Genomic DNA, 21165 nt, shown 5'->3' with positions numbered 1-21165 from the left:
TATTTTCCAAATAAATGGCAATGTTTAACAATTTCTTTCATGGTATGCAGACTTTTGAGCACAACTATATGTAGCTATAGCTATAACATTATAACTATAGCATTCATTCATTCATTCATTGTCTCCCGCTTATCCGGAGCCAGGTCGTGGGGGCAGCAGTCTAAGCAGGGATGCCCAGACTTCCCTCTCCCTAGACACTTCCTCCAACTTTTCCGTCACCTGAGAGACATAGTCCCTCCATAGTCCCTCCAGCGTGTCCTGGGTCTTAAACTCCACCATTTGAGGGAGGAACAAATGGTTCACCTGGAGGGGACAAGCCACCTTTTTCCAGTTGAGAACCATAGCCACAGATTTGGAGGTGCTGATCCTCATCCCAGCCACTTCGTACTTGGCTGCAAACCACCCCAGTGCATGCTGTAGGTCCTGGCTTGAAGATGCCAACAGGACAACATCATCTGCAAAAAACAGAGATGAAATCCTGTGGTCCCCAAACCAGACTCCCTCCAGCCCCTGGCTGCACCTAGAAATTCTGTCCATAACAATAATGAACAGAACCTGGACAGCCCTGCCCGAGTAGAACATGCACTGGGAACCGGTTTGACTTAGAGCTGGCAATGCAAACCAAGTTCCTGCTCCGGTCCCCCAGCCCCTCTCTTCACCTGAGTGTCACAGTTTCATCCCAATCACGCCCCTCTAGGTATCACTGTCATTTCCCACATGGGCGTTGAAGTCCACCAGTACAACTATGGAGTCCCCAGTCGGAGCACTTTCCAGCACCCCTCGCAGGGACTCCAAGAAGGTCGGGTACTCCACACTACTGTTCGGCCCATAAGCCGAAACAACAGTGAGATGCAATCCCCGACCCGAAGGTGCAGGGAAACCACCCTCTCGTTTACCAGGGAAAACTCCAATACATGGCAGCTGAGCTGTGGGGCTATAAGCATGCCCATCCCAGCCCACCGCCTCTCACCATGAAGCACACCAGAGTAGTAGAGGGTCCAGTCTCTCTCAAGGAGTTGGGTCCCAGAGCCCAGGCTGTGTGTGGAGGCAAGCCCGACTGTCTCTAGCCAGTACCGCTCAGCCTCCCCTACCAGCTCAGGATCCTTCCCCCCAGTGAGGTGACATTCCATGTCCCAAGCGCCAGATTCTTTGACCAGGGTTTGGGTCGACGAGGCCCCCGCCCATGACTGCTGCCCAAACCACATAGCACTGACCCCTTATGCTCCTTCCTGCGGATGTCACTCCTTCGGGCTGTACCCAGCCGAGTCCCATAGGCAAAGACACGGCCACCAGGTGCTTGCCTGCGTGCCCCAGCCCCAGGCCTGGCTCCAGGGTGGGGCCCCGGGAACACCAGTCCGGGCGACGTAACGGCTCTTTTATCACTCATGATTTAAACCGCTCTTAGACTGACCCATCACCGAGGACCTGTTTGCCTTGGGAGACTACCAGGAGCACTAGGCCCCTGACAACATGGCTCCTAGGCTCATTCGGGTACTCAAACCCCTCCACCACAATAAGGTGGCGGTTCAGGGAGGGGCTGATATAGCTATAACAGCCTACATTATTAAAACTAAAACAATGCCTATTTCAAATTGCACATAAATTTTATATAAGTTAAAAATTTACTTTGGTGAAACTCAGTTTGCCTCTAATGCTTCTTCAGTCAGAGCAAACAGCTGCTGTAGAGCAACAAACTTTTTTTTTTTTTTTTTTTACAAAAATTGAATTGTAAATATATTTGTTGACAATTTCATTCTTATATTGTTATGACCGTAATAACTATTGTTAATTTACACAATAAAAAAGTTAAATTATATTATATTAAGTATTTGTTTCTTTTCCAAAAACACAGAGCAATTGCAGGTGATTGGTCCAGAAGCTCCTCTTGTTGCTGTAGCTGGTGAAGATCTGGTTCTGCCTTGTTACATCAAACCCAACACCAGTACTGTGGACATGACTGTGGAGTGGTTGAGACCAGAGGAAGGACCTTTATTAGTGCATCTCTATAGAGATCATAAAGACAGAAATGAAGGTCAGGCTCAGTCCTACAGAGGAAGAACATCACTGTTTAAAGAGGAGCTACAGAAAGGAAACGCTTCACTCAAACTCTCAGCTCTCCAAGTCTCTGATGAAGGAAAATATAGGTGTCTAATTGAGAACAAATCCTGGTATGATGACATCATTCTTCATGTTATTGTCGAGGGTAAGATCCATTTAAGATCCATTTATTTTACTTTTGACACAGAAAACACACCCATTTCCCACTTTTGTTGTATACATCAATCAGCAATAATAATAATAATAATAATAATAATGATAATAATAATAATAATAATAATAATAATAATAATAATAATAATAATAATAATCAGTCTTCATACAGCTTATGATGAATATAATAATTATATATATTATAAATTAAAATTCATCTTTGTTTTATCCAAGTTGAGACAATATTATTATTATTATTATTGTTATTATTTTAAATATGTGTGTTTCAAACTAGTGCTGCAGTGTGCTTTCATGGTTAATTTAATCTAACTTTACTAAAATATGACAAATGAGCTAAGTGAACACCAAAATGTCATGTCTAGTTTGAACACTGTTTGATGAAAACCTGCACACACACCAGTCATTTCCTGATAATATTGTACACCCCTGTTATAGTCTGTTGAAAAACTGTTCCAAAAGCTACATAGTTTGTGTCTGATTACAGATGTTTTATCAATTTGACTTTTCTTGACCTCTCTTGAATTTAAGCACTGACAGGAATAAAGAATTTGAATAGGCTTTCTGTTAATTTCTGTAAGAATCAAACCAAACTTTATTTTATCTCTCTCTGAATATTTTACACTCAGAGGTTTTAATACAGGCTCAGCTTGTGAAGGTGTCTCTACAGGACAGGAAAAGCAGTTAATTGCTCTGAGCTCTGAGCACACAAAGACTAACTTAAGTTCATGAAAATGTCAAGATGTCCAAGCCTCCTGTAAAAATCTCCAATGATTAATTCAATGATTCAATGATCAATACATCAGTACATGTCATGAACCCCCCTAAAAAGCTAAACTGGTTACAGCACATCAGGATGTGCAAATTTAATTAAAGTGTAGTACTGTCTAAAAGTCTCTATAAGCAGGTCACATGTCCAAATTATTCACAATTAAGAAGATGGGATAATTGTTGTTAAAATATTAATAAATTTACATATTGTTTAGGAGCAGAACAGCATACAGGCCAACAGGAAGGATTACAGAAAACATTAGCTTCCCTGAAAACACAATTAATTATCACAAGATATTGTTAAGAATTGCACTACATTACACAAGTATACTTCTAATGTAGCACAATAAAAAAGTGTTACGTTCCAAAGATCATATTTACAAATACAAACATTTAGTGTCACACTTATTTTTGACCATGTCTTAAACAGTCTTTACACTGACAATGAGCAGAAAATAATAAACTATTGGGGTTGACAGTTGATTGATTTCAAAATATTTAAAAGAATACTTTTTATTGCCTGCAGTTCTAGGAAGCCACCCAGTGATCAGGATGGAGAGTTATGATCACTCAGGAGGGATTAATCTAGTGTGTGAGTCCAGAGGCTGGAAACCTGAACCTAAGGTTCTGTGGCTGGACAGAGAAGGAGTCACTCTGCCTGCTGAAGATATACAGATACACAAGGACTCTGAGGGCTTCAGTGTTAAAAGCCACATCACTGTTTATGATTCTAGCGACTCCAACAGGTTTTACTGCAGACTTCAACAAAAACATCACATGATGCAGACTGACATTATCATTAATAGTAAGTGTTTATGATTTAAACACCACATAGAGTTAGACTGTAACAATCTACTCAATAGTACAAACACAATTTATGCATCAGTATTTCTGCATTATTTTTCATTATATCTGTTGATGATCTGGCAGCAGTTCTCTTTGTAAGAGCTTGTTTTGTAGTTATTTAATAATTCTTACACACTTTCTTAAAAATATCTCAATCTCATAATCTTGGTTTCACTTTAGGTAAAGTCTTTGGTGTTTGGAGGAGGTTTGTCATCATTATAATTTCATCATGTCTTGCTGTTGGATTGCTGGTAACCTGTCTTGTTGGATTAATAGCTTTTTGTTACCAGAAAGGTAATATCTAAATCATTTTCCTTAATAACATATTTAGCTTTAATTATACTGCAGTTTATACCATAGCCTTATACCAAAAAGATGCCCAACTGTGGTCCTGGAGAAATGTTTTTCCTGCTTTAATGCACTTACTATAATTCAGGAAGGACTTTAAATCAGCTGGTTATCTGAACCAGGTGTGTTGGAGCACAGAAAAAAGTACTATGTGCAGGACAGGGGGTTTCCTGTCCTACAAATAGTAAGACCCCAAGAATAAAGAATCTGTGTTTTAGTCACTAGTCCAAAGTTGGCCATGCTGTCTGTAAAGAGTGATTTAAATCAGTGTGGACTCAAACTCTCACCTCAATCTTTTCATCTATTCACTTTCATTCCCAGTTACATTCCATGTTTTAATGTGAGGTGGAATAATTTAACATAATTAAGCCCACCCTCCCACATTGGGAAAAAAAATATTTATGAATAATCTACAATCAGAAAAGGATTTAAAAAAAAAAAAGCAGGCTTCTCCGAAGCACACTGATTTTCCATGAGTTAATGTACTAATGTACTAGAGCACTTGTACAGCAGTAGGCATGGGCTGGAAGAACTATGAGTAGAGAGCATGTTGTTTTGTCTGTCAGCATGCTATACTGCTGCTAATCCTCCACACTTGTAAGGAAGCGCCGGAGGTGAAAGTGTTGGAATCCATAAGCAGATGTATTCGAACAATCACAGCAGGCAAAAACGTGGTCAGAAAGGAAGCAAATCAGGTCAAACCAGGAAATCAGAGAGGCAGAGACAAATCCAAATCACTAGGTAAAAATCACAAGAACGAGGTCACAAAAACTAGGTCAAACACAGAATCCACAGATAACAATGAAGAGAAGGCTTGGTATGAACACACGTGATCGATACTTTGCGTTGAATGAAGTGAGCGTGTCTCTTTTATATGTGTGGGAACTGAAACGGCGTGATTAGAGTTCGGGGGAGGGCTCTCTCTGGTGTTCAGCCTCCCCGTGTGACGTGACAACACTGCACTAGCTGAAGTTTTAGTAATGTTATAGTAAGGTGCTAGCAGACAATAGTGAAACAGATTGTTGTCAGCCAATCTGTTTGTTACCATGGCAACATGCACAGCTCCATCTAGCTGTGACAGCAAGAATCAACAAAATATTCAATGTTACTAACTACCAATGAGTGCTGGTTGATTATTCAGTATTTATTATTAAATTAATCATAGGTTTTGTTTACTATTGACTATTAACATTAACATAACCCTGCTTAGTCACTGCATACTCATCTACTATCTAAGAAATTGTGATTTAAATGACTACATCCATTTACTGTTAGTGTTCATACATTACATACATCAGTCAGAGTACATTATATTGCTTACTGTCAAATTAATTTTTTTTTAGTTAGTTATTTTGTTGATTTGTTTAGTAAACAAATGTACCTATTCTATCCTCAGCACCTCAAAAAGACAAGCAAAATTCAGGTAACGATGAACTTTTTTCATTTAAAAAATCAGCTGTCAGGGCCAGCAAGGCCTAAACAGCAGAGATCTGAATCACTGACTTGCATTTTAATATATTTAATATATTTTTCCATGAATGTGTATTAAATTATCCCCAATAGTCTATTCTCTACATTTCATAGCTTTTTTCTTGGTTGTGCTGCTTCCAGTAGTGTATATTTATGATAAGAGAATTTATCCAATCATATTTCAGCCAGTGGCTGACATCATGTGTTGCCAGGGTGAAAGAAATCTGCCTTAAAGCCTTCAGAATCAATAGTGCAGGCACCCGTAGTTTAAAATAAGTGGCAATGAAATTGTAACATTAACCAATCAGATTTCAGGTTGGCGTCACTGGGGCCATCTAGCAGGCATACGATTACGTCAGCAGTTTCCCGTCCTTTGATTGGATAGTTGGAGTAGTCAGAGGCAGCCAACCGCACAAACTAAATAAAAAATATATATATTTTAACTTACAATGGCTGACAGAGGAGAAGAAATCGATTTGGTTGCAGACATCCTTACAAATGCATTTTCAAGGCAGACTGTAAAAAAACTGACTATTTCTTGTGAGGTATGAAATACTGTTGCCTAAATTCTTTTTTACTTTGCTATTTAGTTGATATTTTTGGTTGATTACACTATGTAACACGATATTTGTTCCTGGGTAGTGAATGACATTTTCCAATTACTCTCGATGGAAAATGATAATAAATAGCTATTAAGCCATTAAGTTTGGGTTTGGGCTTTTAAGAGAACGAAAACCTCAAAATTAGCCCATTTTACTAAAAAAAACTGCCTAATTATGAATGTTTTTTCATAAAATAAGCCACAAGAAATTTTTACAAATTGAATAGACTTTAACATTAAAAGAACTAAACAATTAAAAGTGAATAGTTTTGCGACACTTGGGACTATACTGTAAGTAACTTTTCCGTATGAGCCCCCAAATATAGTCTCCCATCATGTTTTGTACACTCCTTGGTAGCGGTATTCAAAGTCCATTATGTCCTGGTGGAAGCTGTCTCCTTGTTCCTCTAGAGCAGGGGTACTCAAATTTAAATTTGAAAGGTCCACTTACCAAATTTCCATTCAGTCTGAGATCCGGAAAAGTGACAGTCAAATTCCAAATAGAGAACTCCAACAAAGAAAAGGCAATCCCCAAAACTTTCGAACTATACACAAAAAACAACATGGTAGGCCTTTCAGTGTGAAAGGTGACACCTTCTTTGTGCCACCAGTTGTTTAAACTTGGGCATAAAAGGTGTGAGGGCCAGGCAGAGGCACTGATGTAAGTGCGTTTTTCACCATGTTCATAGTTGAAAAGGCAGATTCACAGCAGTACGTTGAGGGAAACTTGGTGAGAATTTGAAGGGCCATCTTCTGCAGGAGAGGAACACCTGCTGCAGTAACCATTTTTGTCCAGAAGGTGACACGGTCACAGTGCTAGGTTTTCTTGGAGATCAATTAGCAAAGTTAGATCAGTTTTCAGAGAAGCAGCACTGGCCCATGGGAAGACTTTCGTGGCTTCATTTGAGAATTCTGCAATATTTTTGACAAGAAATAGATTTTCGATGCACAGCAAGACATGTTTTCCCAGAGGGAAATCTTGAAAGCAAGTTTGGAAATTTTTAATCAGATTGTCCAGGAATTCAGCATAATTGTGATGGTGATGTTTTCCTGCAGTCTGATCCAAAAGTCTTGGGAAGCGAAGCAGGTCCTGCTGTAAGTCACATTTGAACACCTCCAGCTTCCTCTGGAAAGCACGGGCAGCTGACATGAGGTCACACACTGTGCTGTTTTTGCCCTGGAGCTTCATATTAAGGTCATGGGAAGTAATGTCAGTTAGAAAAGCAACAATTTCCATTTCCTCTTCATTCTTCATGAAATCCACAAACGGTTTGGCTTTTGCACTCTTCTGATCCAACAGATATATGTCCAGCTCTTTCCGCAGTGCCCAAAACTGCTCCAGTACCTTGCCTTTACTAAGCCACCGGACATTGTTGTGAAGGAACAAATCATCAAATGTTGCATTCACCTCTATTAGAAATGAGCGCAACAAACGATGTTGCAGAGCAGAGGATGCTCTCAGACAGTTGACAAGTTTCATGACTGTTGTCATGACTTCTGAGTACCTTTCTCCAAGGCTGGCACACAAAACCATCTGGTGAATTATGCAGTGGTATGCCATGAGGTCAGGGTGGTGAGTTCTCAAGCATGACACCAATCCCCTCTCTTTCCCAATCATACATGGCGCACCATCAGTAGCAATGGAAACAACATGCTTCAGGTCTATCTCTCTGTCTCTAAGCATCTGTGTCACTGCTTCATAAATGTCATCCCCCCTTGTGTGTCCATGGAGGTTTGAGACCCAAAACATCTTCATGAAATTATCCATTTTCTTCATCAAAAAATCTGACAAAGACCAAGAGTTGTGCATTGTCTGTGGTGTCTGTGGATTCATCCACAGCCAATGAAATGAATTTGGCTTTTTTTATAGCAGAGCTAAGTTGTTCAAGCAAATCACCAGCAAGTATTTCAGTTTGTCTTGCAGCAGTGGAATCAGAACAGGGTATTTGGCTTATTTTCTGGATTATTTCATCCTTTTGAGTCCCTTCAAACAAAGCAGTCACCACTTCACTCATACACTCCTTGACTATTTCAGCATCAGAGAAGGGTTTCTTGTGTTTTCCCAGGACCCATGCTACTCTTAGTGAGGCTTCCGTTTCCCGCTCCTGTTGTGTGGCTGATCTAACTATTACACTGCTTGTAGCTTCATAGGATGATTTCAGCTGGTTTATTTTTGTGGTCCTTACCTCTGTATTTTGAGAGTAATTTTGTTCAAAATGTGCATGCTTGGTTTCATAATGGTGTTTCACGTTACCACTTTGATTATTGCTACTGTCTCGTTGCAGATTAAACACATTGGTTTTCTGCTTCCCACGGGGAGCACAAATGCATAATTTTCTGTCCACTCACTCTTAAATTCGCGATTTTTAAAATCAGCTTTTCTTTTCTTATCAACGGCCAGCTTTGAGCACACCATTTTCACTTTCAGTCAACAAAAAAAAGTCAGTTATCGATACTTGCACTGCTCGCAAACGATGTGACTGCCTGTTCTCCTGCCTGGCCCAGAGCATGTGACCGGTAGATAAATCTGGCTGCCTTGAGTGAGTGAGTGAGTAGTGGTGACATTGCTATAGCGATGCTGTTACAGCTGCTGTGATTGGACATAGATGAAGCAGCCAAACCGAGTAGAAGCCTCAAAGATATATAGCGCGGAATCACAATTGCGCTCTCCATTGAGAACTCATTTGGATTATTATTAAATTAGCATGTTGGTTTTGGCGTCAGTCCAGATTTAACCGTGTCTGGGTCCAGATGCGGAACGGAGTCCGCCTATTGAGTACCCCAGCTCTAGAGTATGTTCTCCTTGAAGCTTTCCAAATGTGAGTCAAGGATATGGACCTTGAGATACATTCTACAACCCATCTTACTGTAGTTCTTTACCATAGTTTCAACCAGTTCTACTTAGTTTTCTGCCTTGTTATTGCCTAAGACACCTTTAACTACTGCACCAAAGCACTTCCATGCTTCTTTCTCCTTCTTCTTAAGCTTCTTGAAAAATTCTTCATTATCAAATTCTTCCTATTAGATTTCCCTGTCTTACCTTCCAGAGTTTTCTTGCATTATTCACACACAAAATGATGTGCCCAAGGTTTGTCCTGATCACCAACTGGCATTCCAAAATATGCCTTGTAAGCCTCACATCTTTGTTGAGGTTGTCACAGAGTACTTCTTCCCCCTTTTCTTGATGAACTCACCACATATGTACTATAGCAGAAGTTATCTGGAGAATGCTTACAACTTCTTGAAGCCATCTTTTCTCTGAGTTAGAGCTGTTCAGACTGAGGAGGCCAGTGATGAGCTTCTGAATTTATAGCTTGCTAGAGAAATTCTGGAATATTCTCAAAACTTCTTGCAAAATCTACAGCCTTCTAGTGACTTCCAACTGATGCTTCTGCTATAATATGGAAAGGTATAGAAAGTTACAGAAATTAATAGAAAATTCTGGAATATTCTATCCAGAACATTCCAAATAATCTAGAACGTTCTTGAAAAATCTAAATTACTCTAAAAACAAAGTTCTAGAATATTCCAGAAAAAGAGACCTTGATTTTCTCCAAATTTCTTGTTTTTTCCAAGAATGTCTTCAAATTTCTGGATGATTCTAGAAAAAATGGGTGGCTATCAGAAACATTTCAGAAATTTCTACTTAATTTTAAAGGTAGTTATAGTACATTTTCAAAGTTTCATTGCAATTCAACAGGTTTTTTGGAACCTTTCTTTTTCACATGTTTAGAGAATTATGAGAATTTGAGAGTCCCATTTCCCAGGGTTCAAACCCAAACTTTCATGGCTAAGGTTTGTTTTTTTTTTCCTCCTTATTTGGTTTACAAAGAATGGGAAAATAACACTTATTCCCCAGGAACAAGAAAAAAGTAAAAATTTGTTACATAGTATCTATTGCCATGGCATCATAATGATGGTATAGAGGTGGATTAATTCAGGAAGGACACCAGTGAAGGCCTAGGTGTGAAATGCATGGCCTGCCACTGTATTTTGATGAATGCTAGCAAATTCATTTAACCGGAAGTAAACAGGAAGTAGGCTTATTGAGTGAAATCAAAGTCATTTTTATAACCTGAATTTCTTAACCTAAATTATTAATATTTGAATTTCAGATTAAATTTCAGTCAAAATCAAAATATCAAAATATCTTAAGATCTTTCTACTTATCAATCAAATCTTAACACATTTTTTGAGCATAGAGCAGAGAATCAAACACATCAGTCACTGTAAATTAAATGACTTGTTTTCTATATGATTTATAACTGACCTGTAACATCATGTTTCACTTTGTGAAGTGAACTTGATCATTTAACAAATACTGTATATACCATCAGAAGATCAAATTTTATTTCTACAATCTGATTTGTGTTGTCCATTTACCTTACCATTACATTACACTGATGAATCTCTGTATACTTTTATTTATATAGAATGTACAGAAAATACTCAAAACATTTTTCTCTGTTCCAGCCTCAGAGTTTCAAATGCAGAAGCAAAGAGCAGGTAAGTATTGTTTTGTGCTTTAAAATAATTTAGTGATTATATAATTGTAATAAATTAAACAGACAATATCACTCTAATCATAAAGGTAACTGTAAGGCTGTTGGACTGTTTGAGCCTCTTTGACTTCACAAAAAGGTGCAGGTCTGAGCAGAGGGTAGAAATTACAGCTTCTTCTCATGTTAATTTCAAAGAATCCTAACAAATTCTAGGCAGCTCAGGTCATATCTCCAGATTTATGAACAGGAAGAAAGCTTTATGAGTGAAATCAGATTCTGAATACATGTTAGACAATTCAAAGTATTAGAAAATCTAGGAAATATTAAATAGTAACTATTTTATTGTTTTGTTCTTTAGAGCTTCTAACAAAGAAGTTGTTTGCAGGTAAGAACAATTTAAATGTTTTTTTTCAGTATAGTAAATGTTCTGCTATGTATGTGTTTGTGCGAGTGTTGTGCTCTCTCTCTCTCTCAAACATGTACACACACACACACACACACACACACACAATTATAACGAGTTAAACTGTCCAAACTAAAAGGTGTAGTAGGTGTTAAATAACTTGTTTTGAGCAGCACTGTCAACCTCACAGACAACATCACGATGCTGTTATTCATCATGATTATTTATAATATTGTATAATAGTAACACACACACACACACACAAACTGTTTCTCTGAATTAATAATTGGTTTTGTGGTATAAAAAGTTTTTGTGTGTTTCTCTCAGTGGATGTGACTCTGGATCCTGATACAGCTCATCATGAACTCACTGTGTCTGCTGATGGAAAACAAGTGACACATGGAGACACACGACAGGATCTCCCTGATACACCACAGAGATTTATGTATCTTTGTGTTCTGGGAACGCAGAATTTCTCCTCGGGGAGATTTTATTATGAGGTGCAGGTCAGAGGGAAATATCTACTCTTTCACTGCTCAGTCTTTCACTGAGAAACTTTATCCATACTTCAGTCCTTGGTATAGTGATAATTATACCAAGGACTGAAGTAATGATAATTCAGCACCACTGATCATCTCTGCTGTTACTGAATTAATATCTGATTTATATTTTTTAGCATTTTGAACTTTTGTAAATAATGGATTTATTCATCTCTAGACATTTAGGAATTTTATAAAGACGCATGAATGTTACTGGATTATTTAGAGCTTATGTGCTGTTAATATGATTCCTGTCATTAAAGCTGCCATCTGTGCTACTTTCTAGCTCTCACTTGAGTTGAATTTAGAGTGTTAACTAACATTTTCTCCACCACTAAAAATCACCACTTATTATAGTTGAGAATCTGACACCTTGCCAGGTGTATATCTGTTAATGAGGTGAGTTTTCAGGTTAGGATGCTATTTAATGCTGTTTATTTTCTCCAGAACATGATGTCAGTTCTTAGTAAATGTTGTTAATATTTGGTAAATGATCAGTAAGATTTTTGTGATTAGATGTGGGGATGTATTTGGATTAGACCTGCATCTCTCCACAGACCTGCAGTTTTAATCTCAGCTGAAGGTATGGAGCATTCACTAACATGGCAGTAGTTAGTAACTGTGACTAATGTGGCATTTACAGATTTGTTCTATTTCTGGATGTCTTATATGAGTAAGATACAGCGTTTATTATTATTATTATTATTATTATTATTATTATTATTATTATTATTAAAAGTTCCATGTCTTTTTTTTTGTTGCACAATTTGTAAATATAAATATGAGCAAGAATATGAAGGACTTCAGCAAATGAGTAATTTAATGTCTCTGGATCCACCATAACACAGACCAGGACAAATCACTTGATGAAGATGAATGAAGGAATAAAATTACTCACTTCCGTAAAGTCTTCTTTTAGTGATCAGTACTGCTCTGCTGTCACTGACTGGCACAAAGTTTCTCATTCTAAACAGTGTTTAGGAGAAACACCATTCAGAAATACATCTTAAAAGCAAGCAAGGAATGAAGAAATGAAATAAAAATGTAAAATAAATATATTGGAATAATGTAAAATGTAATTTGAAAATGTATGCATTTGCTGGTATTGTACAATAAAGATTATATATTTTATTCAATTATATTAAACTTTTTTATATGAGCTTATTTTATTTTGAGCATTAGCAAAAACTTGTCTTACTGTCTGATGGTTTAGAGCAGACCAAGTCAAAGTCTATGGGTTTATCTTAATCCATATCACACTTTTTTGGCAAACTTAGGTCAATGTTTTCAAAACAGTGGTGATCTAAACAATTTTATTTTTTTGCTTTTTCAGTGGCATAACGTTCAAAATTCACTTAAATTAGCAATATTTACATACTCACATAGCATTAACAATTACAATCTACAAGATGTACACTGGGTTACTAACACACACCACAAAACACATCCAGTTTGCTTATTTGTTCACACAGGAATCAAGTTTGTCATATAAATGCACCTCCAGCTGCTTTTCCTCAAGTAGAGACTCTGCTGGGCTTTCTTGGTGATTAAGCTGGTGTTGAGTGACCAGATGAACACCAAAGAATTTGGTAGTCTTAACGATCTCCTCAGAGAATCCATCAATGTACAGCGGAGAATGGCCACTCTGTGCTCTCTTAAAGTCAACAACCATCTCTTTAGTTTTGTCGACTTTCAGAGACAGGTTGTTGGCTTTACACCAGGCTGCTAGCTGTTGCACCTCATCTCTGTATGCTGCCTCATCATTCTTGCTGATGAGACCCACCACGTTCATGTCATCGATGAACTTGATGTGGTTTGAGCTGTGCATTGCTGCGCAGTTGTGAGTCAGCAGACTGAACAGCAGTGGACTGAGCACACAGCCCTGAGGAGCTCCAGTGTTCAGTGTGGTGGTGCTGGAGATGCTGTTCCCGATTTGGACTGACTTAGGTCAGGAATTTCCCGGATCCGTTTTACAAAGGGATGTGTTCAGGCCCAGCAGGCTCAGCTTCTCAATCAGGTGCTGAGGAATGATTATATTGAATGCTAAACTGAAGTCTATGAACAGCAATCATATGTATGAGTCCCTATTGTTCAGGTGAGTGAGGGCCAGATGGAAGTTTTGGTAATGGCACTGTCCGTGGAGCGGTTTGGACGATATGCAAAGTGCAAGGGGTCCAGTGGGGGTGGTAGCTTCTTTGGCATGGGGATTGTCTTGATGCACGTAGGAAGAATAGTGCTGCTCAGGGAAATGTTGAAGGTGTCAGTGAAGACATCGGCTAGGTATTCTGCACATTCCCTGAACACTCTGCCAGGAATGTTGTCTGGTCCAGCAGACTTCTGTCGGTTATCTCAGCATAGAGTTCTCTTCACATCAGCCATGGATAGGCAGAGCACCTGGTCGTTGGGAGGAGGGATGGTCTTCCTCACCGCTTCGTTGTACTGTACCTCAAACCGTGCATAGAAGTCGTTCAGCACATCTGAGAGGGAGGCGTCACTATCACAGGTAGGTGAAGTGGTCTTATACTTTGTGATCGCCTGTCCTGAAAGTGGCTTTGCTTCTTTGATGGTTCGGGGCAGTTTGGCACTTTCTGTTTTTAAGGCCGTCTTGTCCCCTGATCTGAAGGCGGAGTCTCTAGCTTTCAGCAGCACACGCACTTTTGCAATCATCCATGGCTTCTGGTTGGGGTGTGTGGTGGTCTTGGAGACAGTCACATCATTAATGCACTGGCCTATGTATCTGGTCACTGATGCTGTATAATCCTCCAAGTTGATAGAGTCGCCATAGTAGCAGTAGTGTTGCTTCCATTCAAATCAATTCCATTCGATTCTCTGGGAAATATCCAAGATAGAAACTCTCTCTCTCTCTCTCTCTCTCTCTCTCTGCATGTCCCAAGCTTCACTGCCCATTTACTGTATTTACTAAAATGATTTATTCCTGTAAATGTCCATTATTAAAATAGCTTTACAAATAACATTTAACTGAAACAGAATTAACCATGCACTACCACTATATATTATTACATAAACTTTGATTTTTACGTCTATGCACTGTGGCACTTTGAACTGATGCCAGAGATTTCACTGTTACAGGAGTCTGCAGATGGAAACATTACACATGTGCTGTTTGTTATGAAATACTCTGTCAGTGTCTGGTGTAAAGGGCAGTTTAATGAATCTGGAAGTGCATTGATCACAGCATTAGAGCAGTCTGGTGTAAAACAGGATCAAGGAGAGCTCTGTTTAAGTCTCATAAACAGATGAGGAGTTCAGAGAGCTGGACAGACTGAAGGACTAAAGCTCTGCTGCATCACTCTAGAATAATAAACACTATAAATTAATACAGTCAACCTGCAATGTCATTACAAAAATTAATTTAGAGATAATTACATAGAGTACCAGTGGTGTAATGTAACAAAGTAAAATTACTTTGTTATAGTACTTAAGTATTTTTTGAGAGTTTTTGTACTTTACTTGAGATTTTATATTTCTGTCAACTTTTAATTTTACTTCACTACTTTTTTGAAACAAATTCTATACTTTTACTCCGACACATTTTCTGTTCGGCATTTTCGTTACTTACTACAAAAAAAACCTGCGTCCAAATCTGCGGTAAAGGAAGTTTGTGGTTAGTGATGACTTTAGGCCATGTCCACACGTAGCTGGGTATTTTTAAAAACAGAGATTTTTCTTTGTTTTTATTTATTCTGTCCACACGACCTACGTGTTAAAAATATCTTTGTCCACATGAAAACGCAAAACGCCCTGTTAAGTGCTTTCAGGAGCATGCCTAGTTAATCAGAAGCCAAGACAAAACTTTATTACCGGTTCCGGTAGTTTAACAACAATGGCGTGTCGCGTGAAAGCGATGCCCTTGACATGCGAAAATTTCATTGTAGAATGTAGAAGTCCAACCGGGTCTCATCCAGAACCGCCACTGCTGTGTGTGTTGTGGGACTTCTGTATGCAGCAGCAGTGAGCTCCGTATTACATTCCGGCCCTCTGTTCATGAACGTAATGTGTGAGTAACAGCGCGTGTATGTGCACGCATGTAAAAAGTCCAGTAAGAAACGTTTTACGCAAGTTTATGCAAGTCTGCTATTGCACAAAATATCTTCATAAACAAGGCTGACATCAAATCAAGGAGACGGGCACACAGACAATGATGTCAATTTGTCAAAATCTCTGTTTCCCCTGTCCACACAACACCACTCAAAACGGAGTTTTGGAAAATCTTTACTTTGGAGTTTTTCAACGACCTCAAACTGCATTAGCATGTGGACAAAAGGTCAAAACACAGAGAAAAATCTCCCTTCTTAAAAATCCCCAGCTATGTGTGGACATGGCCTTAGCTACAAGCGCACATGTATGGAAACACTGATACTGTACACTTCATTACAATACAGTTCTAAAGGCCTCTCCTTTCTTTCATGCAAGTCTTATTTTTTGGTGGTGCACTTATTGAGAAGTTTAAGAAAGAAAGCAATACAGAATAAAATTCATAATTCTCCAAATTATTACAGTCTTGCTTTTTTTTTATTAATTTACTTCTACTTTTACTCTCAATACATTCATGAAAATATTACTTCTGATACTTAAGTACAGTTTATTTCAAATACTTTAAGACTTTTACTCAAGTAGAATTATAATGGTTGACTTTAACTTTTACTTGAGTCATTTTCTAACAAAATACCTGTACTTTTACTCAAGTACGGCTTTTGGGTACTTTATACAACACTGTAGAGTACTATAGAAATCATTCAGGGTGGAGTATCCCTTTAATAACCGAGTGTGTGGTTTAGTTTGAATATTCTCACTTCCCACTGTAAGTTCCCTAAAACCCCCACTCCAAAACCCCCACTCCAAAACCAGAAAAACAGGTGTATTATAAGGGCTGGTGCACGGAAACAACAATATGATGCAGAGCTGTGAGACAAAGGGTCTCTTTTAGCGATTTATTAAGACAACTAATTATTAAGTGTTTTGAGTTTTGAGATCAGATGAATTGTGCACCTAGTGTAATTTGTATAGTGCTATTTATCTTGTGAAACAGACTGGAGCGATAAAGATAAACTCTTTCAGGGATGTTTTTGTGTGTGACTCTCCTGACTGTCCTATACAACTTTATGGAATCTCCACTGAACATCGACGGGTCCATCGTGGAGATCGTCAAGAGCACAAAATTCTTTGGCATTCACCTGGCGGAGGACCTCATCTGGTAAGGAAGGCTCATCTTCCACTTCCCATCCTGACCACCTTCTACAGAGGGACCATCGAGAGCGTCCTGAGCAGCTGCATCACTGCCTGTTTTGGGAATTGCACCGTCTCGGATCGCAAGACCCTTCAGCGGATAGTGAGGACAGGTGAGAAGATCATTGGAGTCTCTCTCCCCTCTATAACAGACATTTACTCCACACGCTGCATCCGCAAAGCTAACAGCATTATGGATGATCCCACACACCCCTCACACACACTCTTCACCCTCCTGCCATCCGGAAAGAGGTACCAAAGCATTCAGACCCGCACAACCAGACTGTTGAACAGCTTCTTCCCTCAGGCAATCAGATATCTCAACCGAGAACTGAACTGAGCTGGACACACACACACATACACACACACATACACACACACGCACACACACATATACAACCAAGATCTGATCTCAACAGAGAACTGAACTGAGCTGGACACGCACACACACACACACACACACAAATTGTCCTGTTTGCGCGCATATGTCACTTTACATTACACTTTACACTTCCTGTTTACATGTGTCACTTTAATATTTGCACTCACTGTCTACACTGTTCTTTTACACAGAGTCGGTCTATATGTTGTCTGTCTGCACTGTCCTGTCTTGTCATCCTGTGCACTTCTGTTGTATGTCTAGTTTTCTTGCACCTTAAGTATAGTTTAGTTTTATCTCTATGTTTATCTCAATGTTTGTCTGCGTCACTGTACTTTGTCTGTGTTATGTGTAGCATCTTTGGTCTAGGAGGAACGTTGTTTCACTTCACTGTGTACTGCATCAGCTATATATGGTTGAAGTGACAGTAAAGCTTCTTTGACTTGACTTTGACTTTGACTTTGGTTACGAGAAAGGTAATATCTAAATCATACTGCAGTTTTACCTTTTTTATCTTTTGTCCACACAGATTCCCAACTGTGTTCCTGGAGAAATCCAGGACATAATGTTTTTCCTGCTTTAATGCTCTCACTTTAATACCCCAAGAATAAAGAACCTGTGTTTTAGTCAGTAGTCCAGAGTTGCCCATGCTGTCTGTAAAGAGTGATTTAAATCAGTATGGACTCAAACTCTCACCTCAATCTATTCACTTCTATTCCCACAAGCTCTTTCTACAAAAGTGAAAGGATACTTCATTAATAAAAAATAACTGGGAGAGTATAGAGCCTCACCCTGTACATCAGAATGTTGTTATATGAGGCAGAATAATTATTTAACATAATCAAGCTCACACTACCACATCTGAAAAAAGTATTTATGAGTAATCTACAATCAGAAAAGGCTACAAGGATAAAAATAAAACACATCAGGCTTCTCCTAAGCACCCTGGTTTTCTGAAAGCTAATGTACTAATGTACTAGAGCCCTTGTTCAGCAGCAGGCATGGGCTGGAAGAACTATGAGTAGAGAGCATGTTGTTTTGTCTGTCAGCATGCTATACTGCTGCTAATCCTCCACACTGCATGGCTGATGTTTTAGTAATGTTATAGTAAGGTGCTAGCAGACAATAGTGAAACAGATTGTTGTCAGCCAATCTGATTGTTACCATGGCAACATGCCCAGCTCCAGCTAGCTGTGGCAGAGCAAGAATCAACAAAATATTCAATATTACTAACTACCAATGAGTGCTGGTTAATTGTTCAGTATGTACTTATGAACTAATTATTGGTTTTATTACTGTTGACTATTAACATTAACATAACCCTGCTTAGTCCCTGCATACTCATGTGCTATCTAAGAAACTGTGATTTAAATGACTACATCCGTTTACTGTTAGTGTGCATATATTATTTACTTGGTTACAACAATTGTGTTAAAAAAGTGTTGGTTATACAAACACGTCAGTCATAGTACATTATATTACTTACTGACAAATTAATTTATTTTAGTTAGTTAGTTTGTTTATATGTTTTGTAAACAAATGTATATATTTTTTCCTCAGAACTTCAAAAATACAAGCAAAATGCAGGTAACAATGAACTTTTTTTTTTTATAAATCATACTGATTAAATAACTAAAATAAATATCACTGAAAATAAAATATCAATATCAATAAATATCAATAATAAATATCAATATCAAAAAAACAATATCACTGATCAAACGTAATCACAAATGAAGCTGTAAGGTTATTAGATTGTTTGAGCTTCTTGGACTTAGAGACACAATTTAATAAGAAGATGCAGATCAGGACAGAGGGCAGAATTTCAGCTCCTTCTCATGTTTATTTTAATGAATGCTAGCAAATTCAGTAAACCGGAAGTAAACAGGAAATAGATTTATTGAGTGAATTCAACCTACATTTTCAATATTTGAATTTCAGATTGAAAATGTAACATTTTTCTACTTATCATTCAAATTAGAGGTACAGATTCTATTGACTCTGATTTCACTCCATAAAGGGTTCGGTAAGAAGATTAGAGAATCAAAATCATCGGTCCCTGGACATTAAATGACATTTGCTATATGACCATAACTGACCTGTAACATCATGTTCCACTTTGTGAAGTGAAATTAATCATTTAACAATTATATAACATCAGAGGAATCATAAAGGTAACTGTGAGGATGTTAGACTGTTTCAGACTCTTTGACTTAGAGACACAATTTAACATTGTGAAGGTTCACAAAAAGGTGCAGATCTGAGCAGAGGGTAGAAATTCCAGCTCCTTCTAAGTTAATTTAAAAGAATCCTAACAAATTCCGTTCAGCTCAGGTCATATAAATCATAGAAGGCTTTTAGACTGAAATCAGAGTGAGCAGTAGCTGATCCTGAATACATGTTAGACAATTGAAAGTGTTACAAAATTAGAAAATATTAAATATTAACTAAAGAAGAGGTTATTTGCAGGTAAGAACAATTTCAACATTTTCTTCAGTCTAATGAAATGAAAGTCTGTGCTGTGTTTGTGTTTTTTGTGTGAATGTTGATCTTGTTTGTGTGCGCTCTCTTTAAAGCAACGTCAACCTCACAAACAACATCAGGATGCTGTTATTCATCATGATTATTTATAACATAACAATAATTACTCAGTCTCTCTCATGCACTCATACACAGTTTCTCTGAATGAATAATTGGTGCTATGGTATAAAATGTTTCTGTGTGTTTCTCTCAGTGGATGTGACTCTGGATCCTGATACAGCTCATCCTGAACTCACTGTGTCTGATGATGGAAAACAAGTGACACATGGAGACACATGACAGGATCTCCCTGATACACCACAGAGATTTAATTATCTCTGTGTTCTGGGAAAGCAGAGTTAGGAAAGGAGATTTTATTTTGAGGTGCAGGTCAGAGAGAAATCTGCATGGACATTAGGAGTTGTAAGAGAGAACATTAACAGGAAGGAGTGGATTCCACGGAGTCCTCAGACTGGATTCTGGACTGTGGGACTGAGGAATGAGAATGAGTATAAGGCTTATGCTGATACTGATGTTCCCCTCACACTGAGAGAGAAGGTGGAGGTGGTGGGGGTATTTGTGGATTATGAGGAGGGTCTGGTCTCCTTTTATGATGTGAAGTCCAGCTCTTATATCTACTCTTTCACTGCTCAGTCTTTCGCTGAGAAACTTTATCCATACTTCAATCCTTGGTATAGTGAAAATGGTAATTCAGCACCACTGATCATCTCTGCTGTTACTGAATAAATATCTGATTTATATTTTTTAACATTTTGAACTTTTGTAAATAATTATTATTATTATTATTATTAATGGATTTATTCAACTCTAGACATTTAGGAATTTTATAAAGACGCATGAATGTTACTGGATTATTTAGAGCTTATGTGCTGTTAATATGATTCCTGTCATTAAAGCTGCCATCTGTGCTACTTTCTAGCTCTCACTTGAGTTGAATTTAGAGTGTTAACTAACATTTTCTCCACCACTAAAAATCACCACTTATTGTAGTTGAGAATCTGACACCTTGCCAGGTGTATATCTGTTAATGAGGTGAGTTTTCAGGTTAGGATGCTATTTAATGCTGTTTATTTTCTCCAGAACATGATGTCAGTTCTTAGTAAATGTTGTTAATATTTGGTAAATGATCAGTAAGGTTTGTTTTGTGATTAGATGTGGGGATTAGACCTGCATCTCTCCACAGACCTGCAGTTTTAATCTCAGCTGAAGGTATGGAGCATTCACTAACATGGCAGTAGTTAGTAACTGTGACTAATGTGGCATTTACAGATTTGTTCTATTTCCGGATG

The 21165-nt window shown here is 38.2% G+C and overlaps 1 protein-coding gene across 1 annotated transcript; it reads left to right on the top strand.

The window, feature by feature from the left end:
* Nucleotides 1-17731: 17731 nt before the first annotated feature.
* On the top strand, nt 17732-21165 carry LOC131355676 (E3 ubiquitin-protein ligase TRIM68-like). Its single transcript, XM_058394097.1, is given in 1 exon segment — nt 17732-21165. A coding segment is annotated over 1 exon segment (582 nt). The 5' UTR covers nt 17732-20020; the 3' UTR covers nt 20603-21165.

The sequence above is a fragment of the Hemibagrus wyckioides genome, linkage group LG07, assembly GCF_019097595.1.
Source record: "Hemibagrus wyckioides isolate EC202008001 linkage group LG07, SWU_Hwy_1.0, whole genome shotgun sequence".
NCBI lineage: Eukaryota > Metazoa > Chordata > Actinopteri > Siluriformes > Bagridae > Hemibagrus > Hemibagrus wyckioides.
Note: the sequence above shows the minus strand (reverse complement) of the source record. Positions and strands in the feature narration are given on the sequence as shown.